This window comes from Ambystoma mexicanum, chromosome 13, assembly GCF_040938575.1.
Source record: "Ambystoma mexicanum isolate Mex_15411 chromosome 13, UKY_AmexF1_1, whole genome shotgun sequence".
NCBI classification, from domain to species: Eukaryota; Metazoa; Chordata; class Amphibia; order Caudata; family Ambystomatidae; genus Ambystoma; species Ambystoma mexicanum.
Window position 1 is genome coordinate 625,835,705 of NC_090938.1, and position 22,658 is coordinate 625,858,362.

Consider the following 22,658-nt stretch of genomic DNA (forward strand, 5'->3'; position numbering starts at 1 on the left):
GGTGCCGCACTGCCCGCCAGGTCAGACCTGGTCGAATGAAAGGCACCGGCAAGCACAACTCTGAGTTTGCCGGTCCGGATACAACGGTACCGGCAAGCTTACCGGTACCATTGTATCCGGACCAGCAAACTCGTAATGAGGCCATGGTTTGCCCAAGATCACACACCTTGGTTAAATGGTGAAAGCAGGATGTGGGCAATTTAAGTAAGTGAACATTGAAAAATAAAACAACTTTATACTAAATACATCATCAGAGAAATATGTTGAGCAATAAGAACATGGCCTCAGTTGTATTGTCCCCATCCTGCATGCAAAATTACGATTGCATCATGCAGACGATGTGAGCCTAACAAATCCTCCTTGGGTTTTAAAGCCATAGTCATTATTTCATAAATCATGCCGCATTAAGCACACTTCACGCTTCTGATCACCCCTATTCACATTTCCTGAGGGACAAAAGTCCCTGCTACTAGTCGTCCCTCCCTCCCATCAGTGTCTAATGGCTCTCTTAGTAATAATGCTCTGTTTTCACAGAGCAATGTGTAAGGCCCCTGGGAGAGCAGCACTGCTGCCCAAAGATCGAGCAATGAGGGTGTCGAACGGGAGGAGTCCTGTTGCCAAGGCAATGAAGGTGCTGAGCAGGAACTCCTGCTTGGCACCCTTATTGTCCTGCCAATGAAAAGAGCCACTGGGGGTTCAAGCCCCCCCCCCCCCACTGGGGGGTCAGGAAACTCACAACTCCCCCTCCCCCCTACGAGCACCCTCCCCCCTACAATCCTGTGACCCCCCCCCCCACCCCTCTCTTTACGCCACTGGGCAGACAGGCAAATACAGGCAGACAGGTAGATAAACAGATGGACAAACAGTGAGAACAGGGATGCTGTAATACACGCACACACAACAAACAGAAACAATACACAAGACGCGGGTTATCTACACAGGCGAAGAATAATAAAACACACCTCAGAAATTGACAACAACAAAGGTTTTAAAACGAACCGCAAAGTGCAGGGGAAAAACACACACGCACGTCAGGTGTAATCATTTAAGAGCTACCAATAAACGCATGCAAGGAGTCACTGGAAAGAGCCGCCATTCTTCTTTCACTCAAATCCCAATGGGGAAATCCGGGCTCTTACAGCAAACCAAGCCAATATAGTGCCTGGATGCCCCGGCATAGCGCCTGGGAGTTGTCAAGCCGCTAGGGAAAGAGACGGGCGCATTCGCACGCCTACTTCACAGCACTGCATAAACAAGGCGTGCACTCCTAAACAGCGCGGGGCAGAGAGGCGATTCTCGGCCCCATGGACCCCTGGTGTCAGAGCTCAGGGCGGCCTGATGCTGCCATGCTTCGGCGCCCCTGTTCCGAGACTCCGCATCCCTCAGTCTAACCACGAACCCAGCCGACCCCGCCATACAAGAACGCTCCCCGGGACACGGCGAGCCCAGAGGCTGGCGCGAGGACACCCCAGTGGGTGCCCCACCCCACTTTCAGCTCCCTGAACAAGCACCACAAGGCACCCATGGGCATGGTGGAAGATGAAAAGAGTTGCACTGAAAGGCTGGCCCCACCCCAGCCATCTCCCATTGTCCCCTCAGAAAGAGCCCGAGGGCTCCAGGTAAACGCATGCATGGACCGAGGGAGGGCTGGCAGCGTGTGAGCAAGTGTCTGGGAATCAGAGAGAGAGGAGGAAGCGGAGCGTGGAACGAGGCACACCCACTGCACCCATCCACCCAGCCCCTCCCCCTCCATCCTCCCCCCCCTTCACCCCACCCTCCAGACACCAAGCTACTGAATATAAGGGACAGAGCAGCTCTCCGGACCAGCACAGTCTCCAGGCCTCCCATCTCCTCTGACAGGTTCTGCTGCTCCTGCCCATTCGCCATGTTCATGAAGGGTCGGCCCACGTTCTCCAGCCAGTCCCACTCGGGGGGCTTTAGGAGCTCCAGTGCCATGAGTTCCGGCTTTGGCGCTGGATCCAGCTTCAGCACGAGTGGGGCCGGCGGGAGCGGCGGCGGCTTCAGCTTTGGGGGTGGCAGCTTTGGCGGTGGCGCCGGCTTCAGTCTCGGTGGTGGCGATGACAAGCAGGTGATGCAGAACCTCAACGACCGCCTGGCCTCCTACCTGGACAAGGTGCGGGCCCTGGAGGAAGCCAACACCACGCTGGAGGTCAAGATCCGAGACTGGTATGCCAAGCAGCAGGCCAACAGTGGCGCCAACGCCAGCCGCGACTACAGCAAGTACTACCAAACCATCGACGACCTCAAGAGCAAGGTAAGGCACCTAGGCAGAAAGCCAACCATCGTCTGGGCAGGGCTAGAGACCCAGAAGGCCAAACAGATAAAAGTACAGGCAGGAGAATGAACCAACTAGGTTGGCACAAATCATTGTCTGGGCCGAGCTAGAGACCCAGAAGGCCAAACAGATAAAAGTACAGGCAGGAGAATGAACCAACTAGGTTGGCACAAATCATTGTCTGGGCCGAGCTAGAGACCCAGAAGGCCAAACAGATAAAAGTACAGGCAGGAGCATGAACCAACTAGGTTGGCACAAATCATTGTCTGGGCCGAGCTAGAGACCCAGAAGTCCAAACAGATTCAAGGAAAGGCAGAAGAATCGACCAATGAGGTAGGGGCCAACCATTTGTCTGAACTAGAGACGCAGTATTGTATTGTATTGTATTTGTCATTTATATAGTGACTTTTCCCTATTGGTATGGCCTTAATGCACTTTGTGGTTGGAACGCCCTTGGTTACCACAGTTCATGTGTAGGAGGTTCTAAGAGTTAAGTTAAAAGATGCACGTGAGCATTTGTCCAGGTTAGGAGTTAGATGGGCTGGCCGGGCGCCAGCTAGGCCGAAAGTTTTCGTAGGCTGTCGCTGTATACTAATGGCAGAGATGTTGGGCAGAGATGTTGGGGTGCGTCAGGGGTTTCAGTGTGCACAGCTATGTGTGCTGCTAGACGGGAATAGCACAGCCATTGCTGAATTCTAGGCCAAAGTAGGCCCCACACTTTCAAGAGTAGGCAAGAAAATGTACCCACTAGGTTGGCCCCAACCACTGGTCTGAGCTGAGCTAGAGACCCTGAAGGCCAAACCAATTGAAGAAAAGACAGGAGAATCCACCAATTAGGTCGGTGCCAACCATTTGTCAGAGCTGAACTAGAGTCTCAGTAAGTCAAACACTTTCAAGAACAGGCAGGAGAACCAACCCACTAGGTTGGCTCCAACCAATTGTCAGAGCTGAGCTAGAAATCCAGATGGACAAACAGATCAAGAAAAAGCCGGTGAATCCGCCAATTAGGTTGGGGCCAACCATTTGGCAAAGCTGAACTAGAGACCCAGTATGCCAAACACTTTCAAGAATAGGCAGGGGAATGTACCCACTAGGTTGGTGCCAGCCATTTGTCTGAGCTGAACTGGCAACCCACTAAACCAAACACGTTTCAGAATAGGCAGGAGAATGTGCCCACTAGGTCGGTGCCAACCATTTGTCTGAGCTGAGCTACAGACCCAGTAGTCCAAAAATATGCAAGAAAAGGCAGAATGACTCTACTAAGTTGACAACAGCGACTCTAATGTACCGTCATATGTGGCATTTCGGCTTAAAACGTAGAGGGGTACCCTTCTAAACTGTCTCGAGGAAATGGTAATTTGTAAAAATGACTTTGTCATTTCCGCGCTCACTACCATTGTCTGTCAGTGTTTTTATGACTGGTTTTAGTGTTAACCCGTTAGGCTGTACACAAGCTGTCAAGCTTGAAAGGCTTCGTTAACCTGTGACAATACTCAGATCTCTGCTGCAGGTGCATTAACCCGCTCGATGATCTTGCTGGCATTGCAATCTGACCTGCGCCGCGGTTTCAATGGAGGGTGGTTCGCTGGTGACTCCTTCCAGGAAGGCACACAAAGGAGCTGGAAAGAGGAGCTGGCTGCTATGACTCGTGTTTCCTGGCGGAAAGAGCAGTGTGTGCCTGGGCACAGGTGTGATGGATAGACGGGTAATCCTTGAGGCCGTCATGGCAGCCGCCCTCGGGCCAGTCGTGTTCAACACGAGCTCTTGACGTTAATGGTTTTCCGTGTTGCCGCAGGCACCGCGGGGCGCGGAAACAGAGCAAACTGCCGCGGTAACGCGCCTACGAAGGTGACGAAACAATGCCATCGCCCCAAATCTCATAGATATGCATTATGACGAAATTAACACGGAAGCTAAAAAGTGGTTGTTTATAAGTAAAACGCATCTTCTCCCTGCCAGTGGGGACGTGTGGCGTGGGAATCGCGGTACGTTCTTATCGCACAGTTATGGGTGGCAATTCTATTTTATTTTGAAATGATGGAGTGTCCGAGACACGTTTCACAATTCGTTACACTCGGGTCGGATCACCAACATTACACTGGCGAGCTCCGGCCAGCGTGAAACGTGTCAGCGATTGCTGGACATCTCCGAGAAATGTCTTATGTTGGCTGGCGAGAGTCAAGGTTAAGGTGAACCGCTCTTTCGAACGAGCGGAGCAACTATTGGCGCGTTTCCCGGTTAATATTCGGCGAACGTGCTGCATAAGAACCCTGTGGTGTATTTGTATGTGCGTGTACACTGCATCATGCTTTGCACAGGTCGATTGCCCTATCACTCTACCCATTTAATCGCAGGTGTGCTGGTGAGAACCCGATCAAATCGACAGTTTTGAGAAGTGGATTAAAAGAAAAGCCTGGGGGCAAATCATTGCATGTAGTTTCTTATTTCAGTAAATATCGACTAGTGACGTGTTTTAGGGGGTCAAGTCATGCATTCATTTAGAACTCACATATGTGTAGTATGGGCTTGCATTTATTTTATTTATTTATTTATACTTATATAGCGCGCTAAGCATTATTGCTAAGCACCTGAAAGGGACCCATTTACTTAACTGTGATGTACTGACCAATCCCACGGAACTAAGCGCGTTTCGTCTGAGCCCAGGTGTCGTGACAGGCATCACCTGAGTGCTTTTGCGATCAATTACAGAATTCCAGACCCCAGTACAATGAACCACCAGTGGTCGCTTAATAGGTAATAACGGCCCATCCATATATAGTGCTCTGTGCTGGAGTTAGCTGCTACCCAGCTTCTAAGCACTGTAATAATAGCTGCTACCAATGCCCAATTTAACAAGACCTCATGTATTGACCTTGGAAGGATGAAGAGGTGAGTCAGCCGTTCCAGGATTCAAACTTGTGAGTGCAGGCTGAACAAGCCACAAGACCAAACAGTTGCAAACAACAACCAACCTAGACACTGGACGCTACCTCTCCAGACACAAGCCCAGTGAACGCAACAAAGCACACCCAGAAAGCCAACACACAAACGCCTGTTTCTCCTGGTTCTGCGAGCAGCAACCGAAGAGTGTGACCTCTATCCTATCTCTCACTAACCTACCGCGCCCTCTTTATTGCAGAGCCACGTGAGGGCCTGGAGACCATGCAAATGGCAGGGAGGTACACATCATGACAACATAACAGAACAGATGTCTTATAGGCAAGGCGTGTTCCGTGAGCTGTGCTGCCATGTGCGTAAAACACACACGTCTTGACATTGATACAGGGGACGGGACAGCCTTCTGCTCCGGAGCCGCTGAGCTGCAACACAGAAAATCCAGGGTGGGCTTGGCTCATCAGACACCCCAGGGGGACAGTGGCGCAGGGAGGGCAACCCAGGGACACTAATGTCATCAATATTTTATTAGAATTCTGGCCGTTTTTCAAGAATCTGTAAGGTTTATGATCTTTGCTGAAAAAAAAAACAATATCTGACTACCTCTTTCATTATTTATTTTTAATATGTATAAAGTGCACTAACCCAGGGGCATTGCGGCGCGGGTTACAAGGTTACATGAGTAGGTTACGAGGACACAATGTCTGCAGTTGGTTTTAAAGTGGTAGATTGCGACATGATATGTAAAGGCTTCCTACCCACTGATCGTCATAGAGTTGGTCTCCCTTGGTGATGTCACAGAAGCGCAGAAACACTGGAATAGAACAGTGCTCAGAGGTGTGGCCAGTATGGACAGTGGGTTACCCATTCCCTTCCAACTCATTTTGCTATTCTAAAATGTTCTATCCACCTTCCAATATAAAGAGGCCAGGGTGTGGGGGTGAAGGGCTGGATACTTAAAGTGCACCCTCGTGGGGCATTGGCGAACACAGAGCACCCTCGTGGGGCATTGGCGAACACAGTGCACCCTCGTGGGGCATTGGCGAACACAGAGCACCCTCGTGGGGGCATTGGCGAACACAGTGCACCCTCGTGGGGCATTGGCGAACACATGCATTCGCTGTGGCTGTGTTCTTAGGCAGTCGACGGATTGATGCAAACCACTTGTTCTTTTTCTAACATGTGGTGACATTTTTGGGGTGCGCTGTGATGGCTGGCAGGCACGAGCGGCAGTCAGTTGGGGGTAACACCTGGTATTGGGGTGATTTTAGCACGAGGTGGCCACACGTTGAGTAATCGCTCGGGGCTCAGGCCATGTGTTAACGCAGAGAACACGAGGGGTGGCCCTGACTCACCCTGTGCTTGAGGGGTACCCTGCCTACATGCCCGGGCTACATGAGCATCCTTGTTTTGTATGTAGTCCCTCAAAAGGAGGGTGCATCTGTTGTAAAGCACCTCATTTATTTATTTATTTATTTATTTTTTTCAAAAAGGGCGCCGTGCATTGGGAAGTGCAATTGATTTCCAAGGAACACACCATTTGGTGAAGTAGAAAAGATGGGATCGGGCCTCTGGTCTGTGTTTTTTATATATTTATTGAGAAGCGATGCTGCTCTCCGTCGCCTGTCTGTACCGCTGACTTCAGCAAGGCCTGCTGCGGCCGCCTGCCATCAGCACTGGTTCTAACATGCTTTTATTCTTGCCATAGCCGCTTAATTGGATTCAGAGGTGCCCTCAGGGGAACATCCTTCAAGGTAGTTTGAGTGTGTCCTTGACTCGCATACTCTCCCGACCGCCTACCACAGCACCCATCCACAAGCCAATTATCAATGGATGGCTAGCACAGACTTAGCCACGCCCTACCTACCTTCCTCCTGGCTAAAATGCACACATGCATTCTAAAGTCCTCTTACCAATTTCTCTTACCTCAGACTTCGGACCTCCAGCGCTTTGAGGCCATGCAATTGGCACTATGCAAATGCCATATAACATTAAGGCAGAATTCACCTTTGGCCTTTACTGTGGGCTCCATATTGGTCTCCATACCTTCCAGGCATGACAGGCACGTCGATATTGCTGCCGTCTGCCCACACATTTTCACAGGATTTAGGTCATGTTTCTGTTATGGCAAAATGTGCTGAAGTTGAAGCAACTTGGATATCTTGGACATTGTTACCCCGATGCCTAACTAGTTGTGCTTTCAGAATAGATCACAACATTGTTTTGCATTCACATTCCCTTTCTAGGGGCATTTAAAAGTGAACCAGAAAAAGCTTGGTTCTCACTTGGAATGTAAGTAAGCATGCACCCCAAATTACAAACTAGCACATTCGTGAGGTAAGGAGTGAAATCGGAATTGCACTGATTTGATTAAATGGCCAATTGTTGGCCTTTGATGTCGAGATTTGGCGACCTTAAAATCAACATCAAGCCACGTTGAAATGGAGTGTGGGAGCCCCTCTACTGAGCACAAACGTGGGTCAAATACCCTGTTCCATGGAATTTCTTCCACTCAGGAGGGTCCACAACCACATTTCAGCTCACTGCACCCTTCACTGAGGAGAAATATCCATCGGCATATCACTCTGGCCCCACCCACAAGGACAATCCAGCATCAAAATGCTTGTCAATTCTCCTCTGAACAAGAGTTCTCAGTAGAGGGCTCCCACACTCCTTTTCAATGTTGTTAAACTTGGTGTTTCATCCTAAGTTACTAGGGGAATCCAGACGCGGATCCCTTGCTCTCTTTGCTCATTTTTCTTAGAGAGGCACAGCTCCACTCTACTGACAAGGTAAAACCAGACCGAAACACGTGTCTGGGGTTGCTGTTGGTACTCTTGTTCAGAGGAGAATTGCCTAGCATTTTGGTGCTGGACTGCCCCAAGGCAGGACAAAGACTGATATGTTTGGGATATTTCTCCTCTGTGTAAGATAGTGAGCTAAAGAATCTGGGTAAGGCTCTCATACCCAGGACTAATGTCTGGCTGAGAGACTCCCAGGACCCCCCTTGTTATTTGAATATTTTAAGTAGATTTGGGTCTCACCCTAGGTTAATAGGGGAGTCCAGATGTGGACCCCTTGCTCACTATTCTTAGAGAGGCACAGCTTCACCCTACTGACGAGGTCCAACCAGACTGAAACACGTGTCTGGGGTTGCTGTTAGTACTCTTGTTCAGAGGAGAATTGCCTAGCATTTCGGTGCTGGACTGCGCCAGGGCAGGACAAAGACTGATATGTTTTGGATATTTCTCCTCTGTGAAAGATAGTGAGCTAAAGAATCTGGGTAGAGATCTCTTAACCAGGACTAATGTCTGGCAGAGAGACTCCCAGGATCCCCATTGTTAATTTGCATAGTTCAAGTAGCTTGGGGTTTCACCCTAAATTACTAGGGTAATCCAGACATGGACCCCCTGCTCACTATTCTTAGAGAGGCACAGCTCCACCTCACTGACAAGGCCCAACCAGGCTGAAACACGTGTCTGGGGTTGCTGTTGCTGCTCTTGTTCAGAGGAAATTTGCCTAGCATTTTGCTGCTGGACTGCCCTTGTGGGTGGGCAAAGACTGATATGTAAATGGATATATCTCTCCTCTGTGAAGGGGGCAGTGAGCTAAAACGTGGATGTAGACCCTCTTCAGTGGAAGACGTTCTACAGAACAGCGTATTTGACCCATGGTTGTTCTCAGTAGAGGGGCTCCCACACTCCTTTTCAACATCCAACCACCTTGACTTGTCTACGTGAAAAAGCCCCAGAAGCTCTACCAGGCATTCTATCTGTTGGGTTGAAAAATCTGGAATGAGCTTTAAGTGGAATCCAGTCCCTCACACACTTTGATGCTTATGCATAGAGAGCCAATATGGCACCAAATAGGCCATATGTGTTTGGCCTGCCCACTGTTACCACCAGGCATAGCAAGTGGATGCAAAACAGCCATGCTGAGACTACTTTCCAAAACTACAGATGATCAGAAACATGTGAATGTTCAAGAAGTTCCAAAGGTGGGCTGCCAGATCCAAAGCGCACCTGCTACCCTCGCCAGGGTTGGGAGGTCATGCACAGGGGTGTTGGGTGCGAATTTAGCCACTGCAAGCAAGCCCACTGCATGCTGGGCCTTGCCAACATGCAGTGATACACTTGACTTTGGCTGGTTGCTTGAAATCAAGACTGTGTATGTTTAGATCGTTGCTCTCCACCAACTAACTGTTTGATCTTAGGCTAGTGCCATTAACATCATGTGAATCATTTTAAATGAATGAGGGAAGTCAGCTCTTGGCATTTGTCTCTTTCAGGAGGCAATTGTCTGTATTAAATATAGTAACTGTTTTCAGGAGTTCTTAATTATGCAATGAATTGTGCCTGGCCCTGTTTTCCAGATCTTAGCTGCAAGTGTGGAGAATGCAAGAGTGGTGCTGCAGATTGACAATGCCCGGCTGGCTGCCGATGACTTCAAACTGAAGTGAGTAATCCAAGCAGGCACCCTTCACCACTCTGCTCCCTTATAGGTCTAAGCACAAGCTTTAAAAGAAACATGTGTTTAATGGCAGAGAATAACAGGCACATCAAAGCAAACCAGTGTGAAAAGTAAGTCACTTTGTAAAAGAAGGACTTTAGGAGAAGATGGATGAGGGGGGAAGAGACATAAAGATATGAAGGCAAGAACAAGAATAAGATAAATGAAGGGTGGGCGAAAGGAAGGAAGGGAGGTGTGGGGAGGGGAGAGGAAGGAAGAAAGTAGTCAGAAAGCGGAGGAAGAAAGGAAATGACATGAAGGGGGATGGAAGGAAGGAAAGAAGGGAGGGAGAAAGAAGTAAGGAAGTAAGCAAGTAAGGAAGGAAGGAAGGAATGGTGGAAGGGTTGAGGGAGGAAGAAAGTAGAAAGGAATGGAGGGAGTGAGGAAGAAAGTAAATAAAGGACAGGAAGGAGGGACGGAAGGGAAAAAGGGTGGAGGGGGAAGAAGGAGGGCAAAAGAAGGAAGGAAGGAAGGGAGGGCGATAGGGAGGAAGATAGTAGAAAGGAAGAGAGGGGTGAGGAAAACAGGAAAGAAGAAAAGAAAGGAAGGAGAGAAGGAAAGAAGAAAGGAAAGAAGGAAGAGAGGAGGGAAGGAAGGGAGGAAGGAAGGAAGGGGGCGAGAGAGGGAGGAAGGAGGGAAGACAGTAGAAAGGAAGGGAGGGAGTGGGGAAGAAAGGAAAAAAAAGAAGAAAGGGAAGGAAGGAAGGAAGGAAGGAAGGAAGGAAGGAAGGAAGGAAGGAAGGAAGGAAGGAAGGAAGGAAGGAAGGAAGGAAGGAAGGAAGGAAGGAAGGAAGGAAGGATTCTCTTGAGATTGAGCTTGCTGTGTGTATTTCAGCTTGAATCCTGTAATGAAACTGTTTTAAAGTCATGATTTCTGCTCCAAGGTATGAGACTGAGATGCATATGCGCCAGAACGTCGAGGCCGACATCAACGGTCTGCGCAAAGTCCTGGATGAGCTGACCATGTCCAGATCTGACCTGGAGCTGCAGATCGAGAACCTTTCCGAGGAGCTGGCCTACCTCAAGAAGAACCACGAAGAGGTAGCGTACAGCCCCCAAGTACCAGATCTCCCACCTGCCCCCCAGAAGGAAGCACATTGGGGAAACTTCCTGCCATTTTCACTCTGCACACCTGTTCATCCTGGGCATTTTCCCTAGGACTCGCCATTTCTCTCTACAATAAAAAGAGGGACTAGGATGGGGCTGGGTCTTGGGAGGTTTCACCAGACGTGGCTGTGCCACTTACAGGCCCTGCAGCTGCCTTTACGGAAGTGCTCACCAGATTAGACAGTGTATCGAGGTGCATTTTTCTCAGAGATGACCGAGTCTATGTCAGGCCCTCATGACATAAGGAGATAGGTTGGTTTGGCCAATCAGAGAACTCTCACCACCCAATACCAAACCTAAACTCTCGGGAGGATAGCTGAGGGGCAACGCACTTTCCTTGCAAGCAAGACGACATGGAGCAACAGAGGTTCGATCCCCGGGATTAGAAACCTCTAGGTATTAAGCGTGTTATAAATAACCAATTATACATTATAAATAAAAGAGAACTACTTGCCCGTTGGGAATACTGAAACCGTGGTACGGTTGCGGGCTCGCAGGATGCGTGCTTGGAGAACCCCATCTAAAAACATAGCAGTATGGGATGCAGCTGTACTGTCCATGATCAAACATACTGCAGTGCGGGCTACCTGCAGGCTTACTGTGAACAGTGCCTAAGCAAATGAAAGATGGGGCTGGGGGAACACATTTCCAAATGTAAGGAGCATTGATACAGTAGAAAATGCTCCATTTTGAAATTCTGAACCTTCTTAAAGTTGGGACATTTACCAAACAGGGTTGGGCCAAATCAAAGAGTGGAAGTGATGAAAAATGGACACTACCGAGGATCTTTAAAAAAGCAACACAATTGACAGTTTACACTATTGAGGATAATACTTAGCAGTTTGATGCTCTTTAGAAAACACCAGCCATGTTTCACGTGTGTCTACTGACACTGAAAAGGACGAAAAGGGATAGATACCAAGGGAGATTCTGGAAAAAATGGCAGATCCCTGCAAAGTGTATAATGAGAACAATGTGAACTTTCCTAACAAGTACACTTTAGGAAAAAAAAAAGTATAGTTCAGTAAATCTATTAATTTTCAGAAAACAATCTCAGTGCTACCTTCCCAAGGAAGACCAAAGTGCATGAGACCAGGGGGGCCTACGGGGTTCCTGTGGTTTCCTTCAATTCATGGTAAAAAAAGAATCCACCAAACCCAGCATGTCATGGGCCTATTGATTGTTGCTCCTCACAGGGCAGCTGGAACAGTGGGGTCCTGCAGCCCTTTGGGGTGCCTGAATTTGTGAACTGCAGCTGTTGGTCTCGTCCACATTATACAGCCATCTTTATGGCCACTTATGTAAGCAGAACGGCTTTCATATCATTGCAACCATTTATTTATTTTTTTTTTTTTTTTACAAACGTATTTATAACATTCCACAAACAAAAGAAATTCTGGGAGCGCTCCAGGATAAGTGTTTACGAAAAATCATCCCTTTATTCAAATCGTAGGACTCTTGGGGAGCGGTGCACGATGCGTGTCACCATCTAGAGAGCTTTGTCAAGGGAGACATGTGGCCAGAACATTAGTCTTTGTATTGCTTTAGTGTGTATGCAGGTTATAGGGTTCATAAATCCATGGCGGCCATCTTAACACAGCCTGTGCCTGTTTAACACTCCAACGCACGTATACATCCTAGTAATCCTGAAACACAGCTGGAAAGGGTCACGAGGGATGGAAACAGTATTGTTTTGCAAACCTTTTGCATTGCTGTGACAGAGGGCTTATTTTACCAAATCGCTCACATCTTTCCCCATGCCATTAGGAGTTTGAGCGATGGCGGTTAGAGCGTGGGACCAAAGATGGGGTGACATGTCGGTATCCGTTTACGGGACAGTGTGGGGTTTGCAAGGGAGTTAACTGACAGTCATCCAAAAGATCCAAGCTCTTGCATTAGAAAATACCACTTTTAGGGTTATTGGGTGGGATACTGGTAAGGGAATGGATTTCAATTTCCCAATGGGGCTCCTGCCAGCCTATCAGTGAGAGTTATTTTGTTGAAAAGCACAACCGGTTGGTGAAGGGATCTTTCTAAAAGAGATTTTTAGAGACCTTTTTTAAGGTCAGTGCAACCTCAAAGTACATCTGATCAGGTCATTGTTGGTATCCAGTAAGGATGTTTCTAAACCTTTGGGGGTCTCTTTCCCGGCATGCTAGGAGATGCACTCTACAGCAGGTGGTTCCGGGGACGTGAGTGTTGAGATGGACGCAGCGCCGAGCCTGGACCTGCTCCAGACCCTGAACAGCATGAGGGCAGACTATGAGGCTATGGCAGAGAAGAACCGCCAGGAGGCTGAAGATATGTTCAAACGCAAGGTAAGAGTGCAGATCCGACCACAGGCGCATGCCCGTCATATGGTGGCCCATGCAGGTATCGATGTAATTGGGGGGAAGAACATTTTTAAACAGATGTATTTACGGAGTTTAGCCATGATATTTGGCCAACCTCCATGACGAGAGCTGAGTACTTCCCACTGAGCAGCACCACATGTTTGTAGTGTTAGTATGTCCTGCACCTCTTCCCATGTTACAACTTCCTGTTTAGCAAATAGTTGTCCAACTCCAGGCTTCAAGGGCTGGCTCCATGTTGGGTTTTTAGGATACCCCTCATTAATATTCATGAGATGAATTTGCATACACCGATTCTTAATATTAATGAGGGATATCCTGAAATCCCATCAGGATCCCTGCCCTCGAGGCCTGTAGTTGCCATCCCGGGTTGGTGGTGCATCCTTATATGGTCACCCTCTTTTTGGATAGCGCCTGGGAACTGTATTGTTCCACATACTATTGTTCATTTTGCACAGGGTTTCTCTTTGAAACATTCATTTACCCAAGACATGTAAATAAATGAAGTATTATTTAGTAAATAGGGTCTTGCCCACTTCATTGAGTTTTGGCGTGTAACAAAAAAAGCATTGTGTCAATGTCTTGGCCCACTGGTGACAGGTGATAACTTCTGTAGGATGCTCTATTATCGACCAATCAGAGGCCATGGAACAAGATACTGCAGAGAATAATTGACAGGCGGTGGTGGCTTCACTTGACATTGGTGCCGCCCATCAAACTGTCTGCCCATATCCCAAATGTTACGGGATGCACTGAGGCTAGTTCCAGCTCATTCCAGAATCTATCCCTGCCATCCTGATGGTCCAGATATTGGCTGCCCGTGTCTACAGGGGAGGGGTCAACAACCTGCAGCTCTTTAGGTGATTTGGACTATGACTCCCATGATGCCTCACCATTGGCGATGCTGGTCTGGGCTGCTGGGAGTTGTAGTAGCCCTATCCTCCTTTAGACTGCAGTGAAGGGCAACGTGTAAAAGCCACTGAGGCTTCCAGCACGCTTTAAACCCCATCGCAAACGTTTTGTTTCTCCCTTTCAGGGAAGGGAAGGTGTAGTGGGGGTCTTCCCGAAGGCCCCTGAGGAAACTAATATTCAGATTCATTTAAATTGGGGATAACTCCATAATATCAACACATTTACTGTAAGGGATGGGTATCGTGCAGGGTTGGAGCACACGTGCTTACATATTGTCCATCCTTTTTTAAATGAAGCACTTTAAAAGTGAGTGGGTATTCTACAGGGGAAGACTGGCCTAGAGGGAACTCTGGGGATTTCCCAGTAGGCCTCTGCACCCTGGGCCTCTTTGTGAGGTAACCTATTTTATATCCAAATGTTTCCATCGGAAAAGGCTTGGTCTTGCTGAAAATGTGTAATATGGGCCACTTTGAAAATGATTTCCAGGGCCACTTTTGGTTCCCAATCGACTACTGGTTACCTAGCCCTGCGACACAAGCACAGCCTGCCCCCTCCCCCTCTCCTATTGCCTCTCTTTCACTCTCTCCTGCTCCCCATCCTCCTCCTTTCTCTCTCCCCCTCCCGCTCTGCTGCACCTCCCGTTGCTGGAAGGCAGCATCAGGTGCGATTCCAGGAAGCCACATGCACATAAAAAGTACCTATGTTTACGCTGCCAATCCGCGTGTGTAAGGGATTGGATTATTATGGGGTCAGAGTTTTGATATGGATGAAGTATCACCCTACTCCCCGAGGGGGCTTGCAGTTTTCAAACTCTTGATATGTTAGCATGCCATGTACATTCATTTGAAAAACTAGCCCCCACCCACCCTCCTCCCCCCACCTGAAAAAGTCATCTTGCACTAGGACATCTTGATTTTGCAAATGTTGTGAAAACAAGTGTGCATGTTCACGTGTAGCTGCCGGTCAGTTGTGGCATGTTATGGACGTCTTCTGGTTGGCCAGTACTATTAATGATCGTTCCAAATGTTAGGCAACTCACCACCCCATTGGAAGAAACTTGTAAGGATGAAAGAGTGATGCGGGACCAGATTTCTGCATCTGAGACATTAGCCCACTGAGCTACATCGCCATGACAACCACAGCATGGACGATTGTCCAGATCACGTCCCTTATTCTCAAACTGCCAAGGCAAATCTGAAAACTTTGCACATGGCCAATCATTCACTCTCCAATACATTGATGAATTCCTCGCCCCTGACACTAGTTCCGCTATGGTTGAATGGGTTAATGAATTCATGCAATAACGCGATGTCACTCTCTCGTTACAGTGTGCGGAACTGAACAGGGAAATCGCCGTGGAGGTGCAGGCGGTGTCAACTGGTCGGAGCGAGATGTCTGAGCTGAAGCGCACTCTCCAGGGCCTGGAGATCGAGCTGCAGGCCCAGCTGGCCATGGTAGGTGGCACTGACCAGCTAGAGGGCACTATGTTCACTGGGCGGTACTTTGACCGCATCTGTGCAAGCGAGCCGAGGACCAGCGCTCCACATTAGATTTAGTGGCTCTGGGCGAGCCACAGATAACATTCTGTGCAAACAGTGTGATCTTGGACATGTAAACAGTGCGATGATCTTGGGCCTATGGACAGATAGCTTAAAATGTCTGGTGCTCGAGGAGAGCTTAGTGGCACACGAAAACACTGCGCGACGGGGCTTGGGCACATGGCTAGTCAGTTCGAGGAGCTTTCAGCCCATAGGCAGTGTGAGGAGTTTTCAGACCACGGGCAGACACTGTAAGGCGTTTGGAAAAATGGACAGTTGGCGGGAAGAGCTTGTAGTACATGGAGATGGTGGGACGCTTGCTTTGTACATAAAGACAGAGCAAAAGGGGGTACATGGACCAACAGTGTGAGGAGCTTCAAGTACATGGAGAGACAGTGTGGGAAACTTGATATAAATGGAGTGGGTGAGAAGCTTGGTTTTTACAAACAGTGAGAGCAAACTAGGGCACATAAACTCACTGTGTGAGGAGTTTGGGGTACAGGGACTGGCAGTGTGGGAGCTTGTGGCACATGGCCAGGCAGTGTGAGGAGCTTGGGGCACAGGGACTGGCAGTGTGGGGAGCTGCTGGCACATGGCCAGGCAGTGTGAGAAGCTTGTGGCACATGGCCAGGCAGTGTGAGGAGCTTGGGGCACAGGGACAGGCAGTGTGAGAAGCTTGTGGCACATGGCCAGGCAGTTTGGGGAGCTTGGGGCACAGGGACAGGCAGTGTGAGGAGCTTGTGGCACATGGATAGGCAGTGTGAGGAGCCTGTGGCATAGGGACAAGCAGTGTGAGGAGCTTGGGGCACAGGGATAGGCAGTGTGAGGAGCTTTTGGCACAGGGATAGACAGTGTGAGGAGCCTGTGGCATAGGAACAGGCAGTATGAGGAGCTTGTGGAACATGGACAGGCAGTGTGAGGAGCTTGCAGTACACGGACAAGTATTGTGGGGAGCCTGCTGTAAATGTAGAGGGCAAGGAGCTTGGTTTTACATGCAGACAGAACAAACTGCGGCACATGGACGAACCGTGTGAGGAGCTCGGGGTACACGGACAGGCAGTGTGAGGAGCTTGGGGCACAGGGACAGGCAGTGTGAGGAGCTTGTGGCACATGGATAGGCAGTGTGAGGAGCCTGTGGCATAGGGACAGGCAGAGTGAGGAGCTTGGGGCACAGGGACAGGCAGTGTGAGGAGCTTGTGGCACATGGACAGGCAGTGTGAGGAGCTTGCAGTACACGGACAGGTATTGTGGGAGCCTGCTGTAAATGAAGAGGGCAAGGAGCTTGGTTTTACATGAAGACAGAGCAAACTGCGGCACATGGACGAACCGTGTGAGGAGCTTGGGGTACATGGACAGGCAGCGTGAGGAGCTTGCGGCACAGGGGCAGGCAGTGTGAGGAGCTTGGGGCACACGGATAGAGAATGTGGGTAGCGTGTGGCACGTGGACAGACTGTGTAAGTAGCTTGAGGCCAATGTCATAAGCGTGATCAGCTTGGGCACATGACATTAACTTCTGTTTGCCTCCTACCAGAAAAAATCCCTGGAGCAGACTCTGTCTGAGACCGAGGCCCGCTACTGCCAGAGTCTCTTCGGGATGCAGCAGAAGATCGGCGGCCTGGAGGAGCAGCTGCTGCAGCTGCGCGCCGACATGCAGCAGCAGAGCCTGGAGTACCAGCAGCTGCTGGACATCAAGACCCGGCTGGAGATGGAGATCGAGACCTACCGCCGCCTGCTGGACGGAGAGCTGGGGTATGTACCCGTCTGCTTCTTGGCACTGCCTGGGCTGCAAGGGCTGTGCGAGTGCCTCTGATGTCGCCTGACTGTCTGCCAGAGTTCCTTCAACTAACAGTACAATCCGGGTCCTCGTCCTTTTTGCATAGACTTGCATAATAGCCAAGGATAATAGGCAAGGGTGGGCCCAAGGTGCAGGGTTACAGGTAGGGCATGCAGGTTCGGGACGGAAAGGTGCCATCTTTTCAAGATTGCTTATTGCCACTTGCTTGACTTTCTTTTATGTTTGGCTTTCTTGTGGGGCTGTAAGTGCTGCATATAAAACACAACTATAGGCAAGGGCAGAGAAGAAAGGCAACAGATGGGATGTTAAAAGGGACCCACAGAGTGAGGGTGCTCTTTGGATTTGTACCTCCCCATAGAGCGTCCATGGCATGCTACCCCTACGACCCTCCCTCCTCCTCACCCAACACACACACTCCCAAGATCTCTTGGAGTACCATCTGTACAGTTAAGCAGATGCCATTATTACTTCTAAGCAGGCTTCCCGAAAGGTAATGGCTTAATAACAACAGTAAATCAACACCTGGATTAATACAAATTCCTTTACCCAATCTGCCTTCAGCCACTTCATTTATAAACAATGTGTGTGTTCCTGAAAGAGTTCCTTGCACTGAATTCCTGTTTAAAAATAACATTAAAAGAGGCAACAGTTTTGGCTCTTGTATAGTAAATAGATAGGCATAGTAACATCATTTGTCACCTGCTGACATACTATGACCAGGTACTGCCATTATAGAAAACGCCTATCGCTTACCTACATGACAGCCCAAACTGTTGGCTTTGTCAGTGCTTGTTTTTAAATACATTATTAGAAGGAATGTTTCCTCGATGGGATCTCGTCTACTGCACCTTCCTTTCTCTCTGCAATAAGTCTACAAGACAGTCCTTGCTGACCTGCGTTGAACAGTTGGTCCATGGACTTACATTGTCCTAGCCCCATTCCACTCAGTCGAGGACACCTCCTGTCCTGGGGCGGGAGCAAGAGTACTTTGGACACTTGCAAGTAATAGTTTAAGGTTCCATGAATGGGGTAAACTGCTCCAAATTCATACAGTCTTTCAAAGACTCGTGAAGAAGGATAGCAATGTGGAGGCGTGGTTGAGAGACCTGGGAATGCCACGTCTCAATGAGTGCCACCTCTGCTCCTGTGCAGTGATCAGATGCCAATGGCAAGATTGAACAACCGAATTGTGCAGACATCTGGAAAATTTCCTGGTTTCCATTTTGTTGTATTTGCTTTAGCTTCTGGGCAATGTTGTTGGCTGGCTCTGCCAGGTAAGCATAATAAGTAATGAAGATCTGGTTCCTTTGCAGTGGTTTTGATTCATCGAAGTCCCAGAATCTAATAAAAGTTACTAAAGAGGAGACAAAACAAGTTCAGAAAGAGGTGTCGAGGTCCCCGGCCTCATCCGTGGATTCCAAGAAAGGTAAGGACTTAGCTGTGACTATCCTGGGGAACTGACGCCCCCCTCCCCCCTGCCCTTCTCTTTCAATTGGGAGAACAGCTTCCAGTCAGTGGGCAGGGCCAATTCTGCCCGAATACCATAATTGGAGCTGGTTTGGTCAAGAGGGCTTCCGGCAGCCAAACTGGCAACCAAATGAACAGCCTTCCATCTGCTGCTGGTGGCGTCTGAGAATTTGATTTTTTTATTCAGAATTCAGAATATTGAACGGCCAAGGGGATTTCTGATCTGCCAATTAAAATTCTAAAAACCCATAAGGGTGGCTTGTCAATAAAAGTTCAGCTGATTTAAAACCTTTCCTAGTCCCATTGATTCCAGAAAAAGGGGAGGGCAAACCCAGGGTTCTATGTTAAAAAAACAAGAAAAAACAGAGGCCTAAAAGACGAAGTTTTTTCGGTCGAATTCTGAAAATGTTTTGTTTTATTTTTGCTTATTTAATAATGCAGGGGGAGACCCCTGTACCACCTCTCACTCTCCCTCCCTCTATATATACTCTTTCCTAACCCCGCAAAAAAAAGGTCAAACAATCATTGCAAAATTCAACCAAAAAACATGATCTTTTCAGCTCGTTCCTTTCTGAGTCGTTTTTTGGGGGGGATTATCAAATCCCGAATTTAGCATTGATCTAGTGGGTTCCTAGTCTTTCCATCAAATCTTTTTCATTGAATACATTTCAACAAATATTTTCCAAGATTTTTTTTTTTAATCTAATGTGGTTTAATACCACTTTCCATCGAAAACCTGTAAAACAAATTTCTTTATTTTTTTTAATTGGGGTTAATTGGGGTTCCCCCAAACGCCTGTTTTTCGCCCTGTAAAACACCTATTCCCAAATCATTTTTTTTTTTAAATTGGGGGTTCCCCAAAACCACTGTTGTCCAAATGTAATCATTGAACTCTTTAACCCTTTAGCCCACCCAAATACACATACCTATATTTTCTATGGAAACATATTCATTGAAAGATTTTTTCGATGGAAACATTTTTCAACAACATTTTTCGATGGAAAACCTTTTGATGGAAAATATTTCAATGAAAAGAGTTTAACCAGATCAAGTGGGGTGGTCTTAGACAATGAAGGGCATCAAGTATAGGATTCCTGCCTGTTGATTGGTTAAGACAGTACCTCTTCTAAACCCGGTCATTTGCTTCCTTCTTTTAGAGCCCACCAAGACCAGGATGGTCAAGACAATCATCCAGGAAATGGTGGACGGCCAGGTTGTGAATTCACAAACGGAGGTGGTAGAACACAAAATGGATTAATCGCAGACCTCAAGAGACGACGCTGGAAGTTTTTTGGAATCAATACTGTCTTCGATTTGGAATATTATTAAAAGACCTGCAACATTTCTCTGTTGGTTGAGGGATAAATTTGTGAAATGTAGTCATATTGAGAATGATACAGGAAATAAGGGCTATTGGCAGATAATGGGCCTCATTACGCGGTAGGAGGTAGCCATGGTGATTTTAGCACCATGGCTACCCCCTTACCGCATTCTGGGTCCGGGTTCCCGAAATAGGGACTTACTGGGTCATTCCAACCTTGGAGGACCCGGTAAGTCCCCATTCCGGGAACCATTCCCCATTCCCATTCGAGTCCCCATAGGGTTCAATGGGAATGGGGATGGAGCCAATAACGTTACCGCAATTTGTGGTACCGTTATTAGCTCTGTAGTCCCTTAACGGGTCCCCTCCGTTAAGGAAGGGACCCGCTAAGGGACGTCGGAATAGGGTGGTAAGGGATTACTGGCACCGGTGACCTTACCGGTGCCAGTAATCCCTTACCACCTACCTCGTAATGAGGCCCAAATGTGTCTTTAGTCAAGTCCCTGGGCCTTTTCTCGGCACTCATCTCATTTCTCATATGATTTTGATGTCAATAAATCTTGGGTTTTGTGTAGCAGGTAAAGGATTTTAATACGTATATGAGGAAAAGAAAACTGTCTTTCCATCTCCTGCGAGTAAACTATTTGAGATGCTGGGTCCAGCTCGCCTAGTGGGAATTTGGAATGTTTCCCAGCGGGCAGTGTTTGGGAAAAGCTGGCAGCGCTGCGGAACAGCCCCAGCTCTGACGTCCTTCCAGAGCCACAGGGCTGCTGGGTTATGTAGCTCCTGGTTTCCCGATGGGCAATTCTTCCTCTGGTGATGGTAATGGGAGGTTTGGCCGCGGCAGATTTAATCGAGGAAGAATTGGCTGAATTTATTCTGCCGCATTTTACCATAAATGTGTGCGGGGGGGGGGGGTGGGTTAGGATAATAAAGGAATGGGGGAATTGTGGGTGGGGGGCCTACGGTGGTCTCCCGCCACATACATTTTCGTTAAAATGTCCTTACATCAAACTAAAAATAGACCAATTCTCCCTCGATTAAATAAATTCGATGAAATCACATAGAACTCTGGTGACATCTGTTTGAGGATCGTTTCTGAATGCACAAGAAACACACACACCCACATTCATAAGCAGCGGCTCTGGGTTTGGGGAGAGGGCGAGGCATAATTGGTTTTGACAAGAAATGTAAGCTTGCAAGCTTTGTAAGGGAAACTCCAGGTCCCCGCCACAAAGTACTTTTCAGCGAGGAAGTGACAGGTGTGCGTGCAAGGAATGCACTTCCCAGACAGGATGATGTTCTCCTCATGTATGCAGGCAGCCTTTGGTGTGGAATGAAAGTGACGAGTCCTTTCATGTCGACATGTTTTTTTTTCTGTCTCATGTCTGGCCGTGCTGCGTGACAAGTCAATTGCTCTCCGAATTTGGGCAATCGCTTTGTGAACAGGAATGGGACCTCTTGCTTCTGTGGCTGTGAGATTCAATAAACACTCTTTCAATACAGTTTGCTTTTTTGGTGTATCTTTAATTTCTCTTTAGCATCTCAAGCGCCTATTCCCAAGGCGGCTGCCTAGGACCTCACCAGCAGGTAGTAGGCACTAGATTGCCTGCACAAGCAGCAACTGCTACCAACATTCTAAGGGATGGAGTGAAGCATGTTGTCTTTTGCGCGGGAAATGGCTATACACAGCATGGAATGGTGTTACTGCATGCCTCAGGAGCGTCATGTTATGTTGTTATGTCTGTCTCGGGATGATAGCTCAGGGGCAACATGCTTGCCTTGGAAGCAAGAAGACAGAGCAACACAGGTTTGATCCCCGGGTCCGTGCTTACAAACCTCTGGGTATTAAGTGCGTTATAAATAACATATCATATCATGTTATGTTATGATGATTTGTACTGCGCACCGCTGCCGCCATTTGCATGGTATCCAGGCGTCCAGGTGGCTCTGTAAGAAATGTGTGTGAGGTTGATTAGAGGGGGATACTGTAGAGGTTGTGCTTTTCTGTTGATGCTTGCAGAACCAGGAGAAACTGGCACCTGTGCGTCTAAGCTTTCTGGGTTTGCATTGTTGTGTGCACTGGGCTTGTTGTGTCTGGAGGGGTACCGTTCAGTGTCTAGGCTGTTTGTTGTTTGTGACTGTTGGGTCTTATGGCGTGATTAGCAGTGGGTGTGTGTTTTTTGTCTGTAGTTTTGCAGGCCCTTTAGGGCATCTGTAGTACGTGAGAGGTGTGCAGGTGTGGAAATGAGGAGGGGGCGATTAGGATAGGGTGGCATACATATCCTATTGGAAGCAGAAGAATGGGGGCATAGTACGCCTGTTTTTCCCACAGTGATTGTTTCCACTTAACTGAGAAAATGTCAGACTCACAAAATCCAAGAATGTAATGCAGACATGCCAAATCTATTGGCTGGGTCATTGCATGTTTTTGTGTAGGGCCTCATTGGAAGGTGTGCGTCTGTTTG

The 22,658-nt window shown here is 48.3% G+C and overlaps 1 protein-coding gene across 1 annotated transcript; it reads left to right on the forward strand.

Annotated features, from left to right (window-relative positions):
- The first annotated feature begins 1,810 nt into the window (after window positions 1–1,810).
- Window positions 1,811–21,695, forward strand: LOC138521587 (keratin, type I cytoskeletal 47 kDa-like). Its single transcript, XM_069634532.1, has 8 exons — window positions 1,811–2,275; window positions 9,564–9,646; window positions 10,584–10,740; window positions 12,966–13,124; window positions 15,398–15,523; window positions 17,139–17,356; window positions 18,716–18,828; window positions 20,027–21,695. Exons 1-8 carry the CDS (start codon window positions 1,886–1,888, stop codon window positions 20,125–20,127), a joined length of 1,347 nt encoding a protein of 448 aa, XP_069490633.1. The 5' UTR covers window positions 1,811–1,885; the 3' UTR covers window positions 20,128–21,695.
- The last annotated feature ends 963 nt before the right edge of the window (window positions 21,696–22,658 follow it).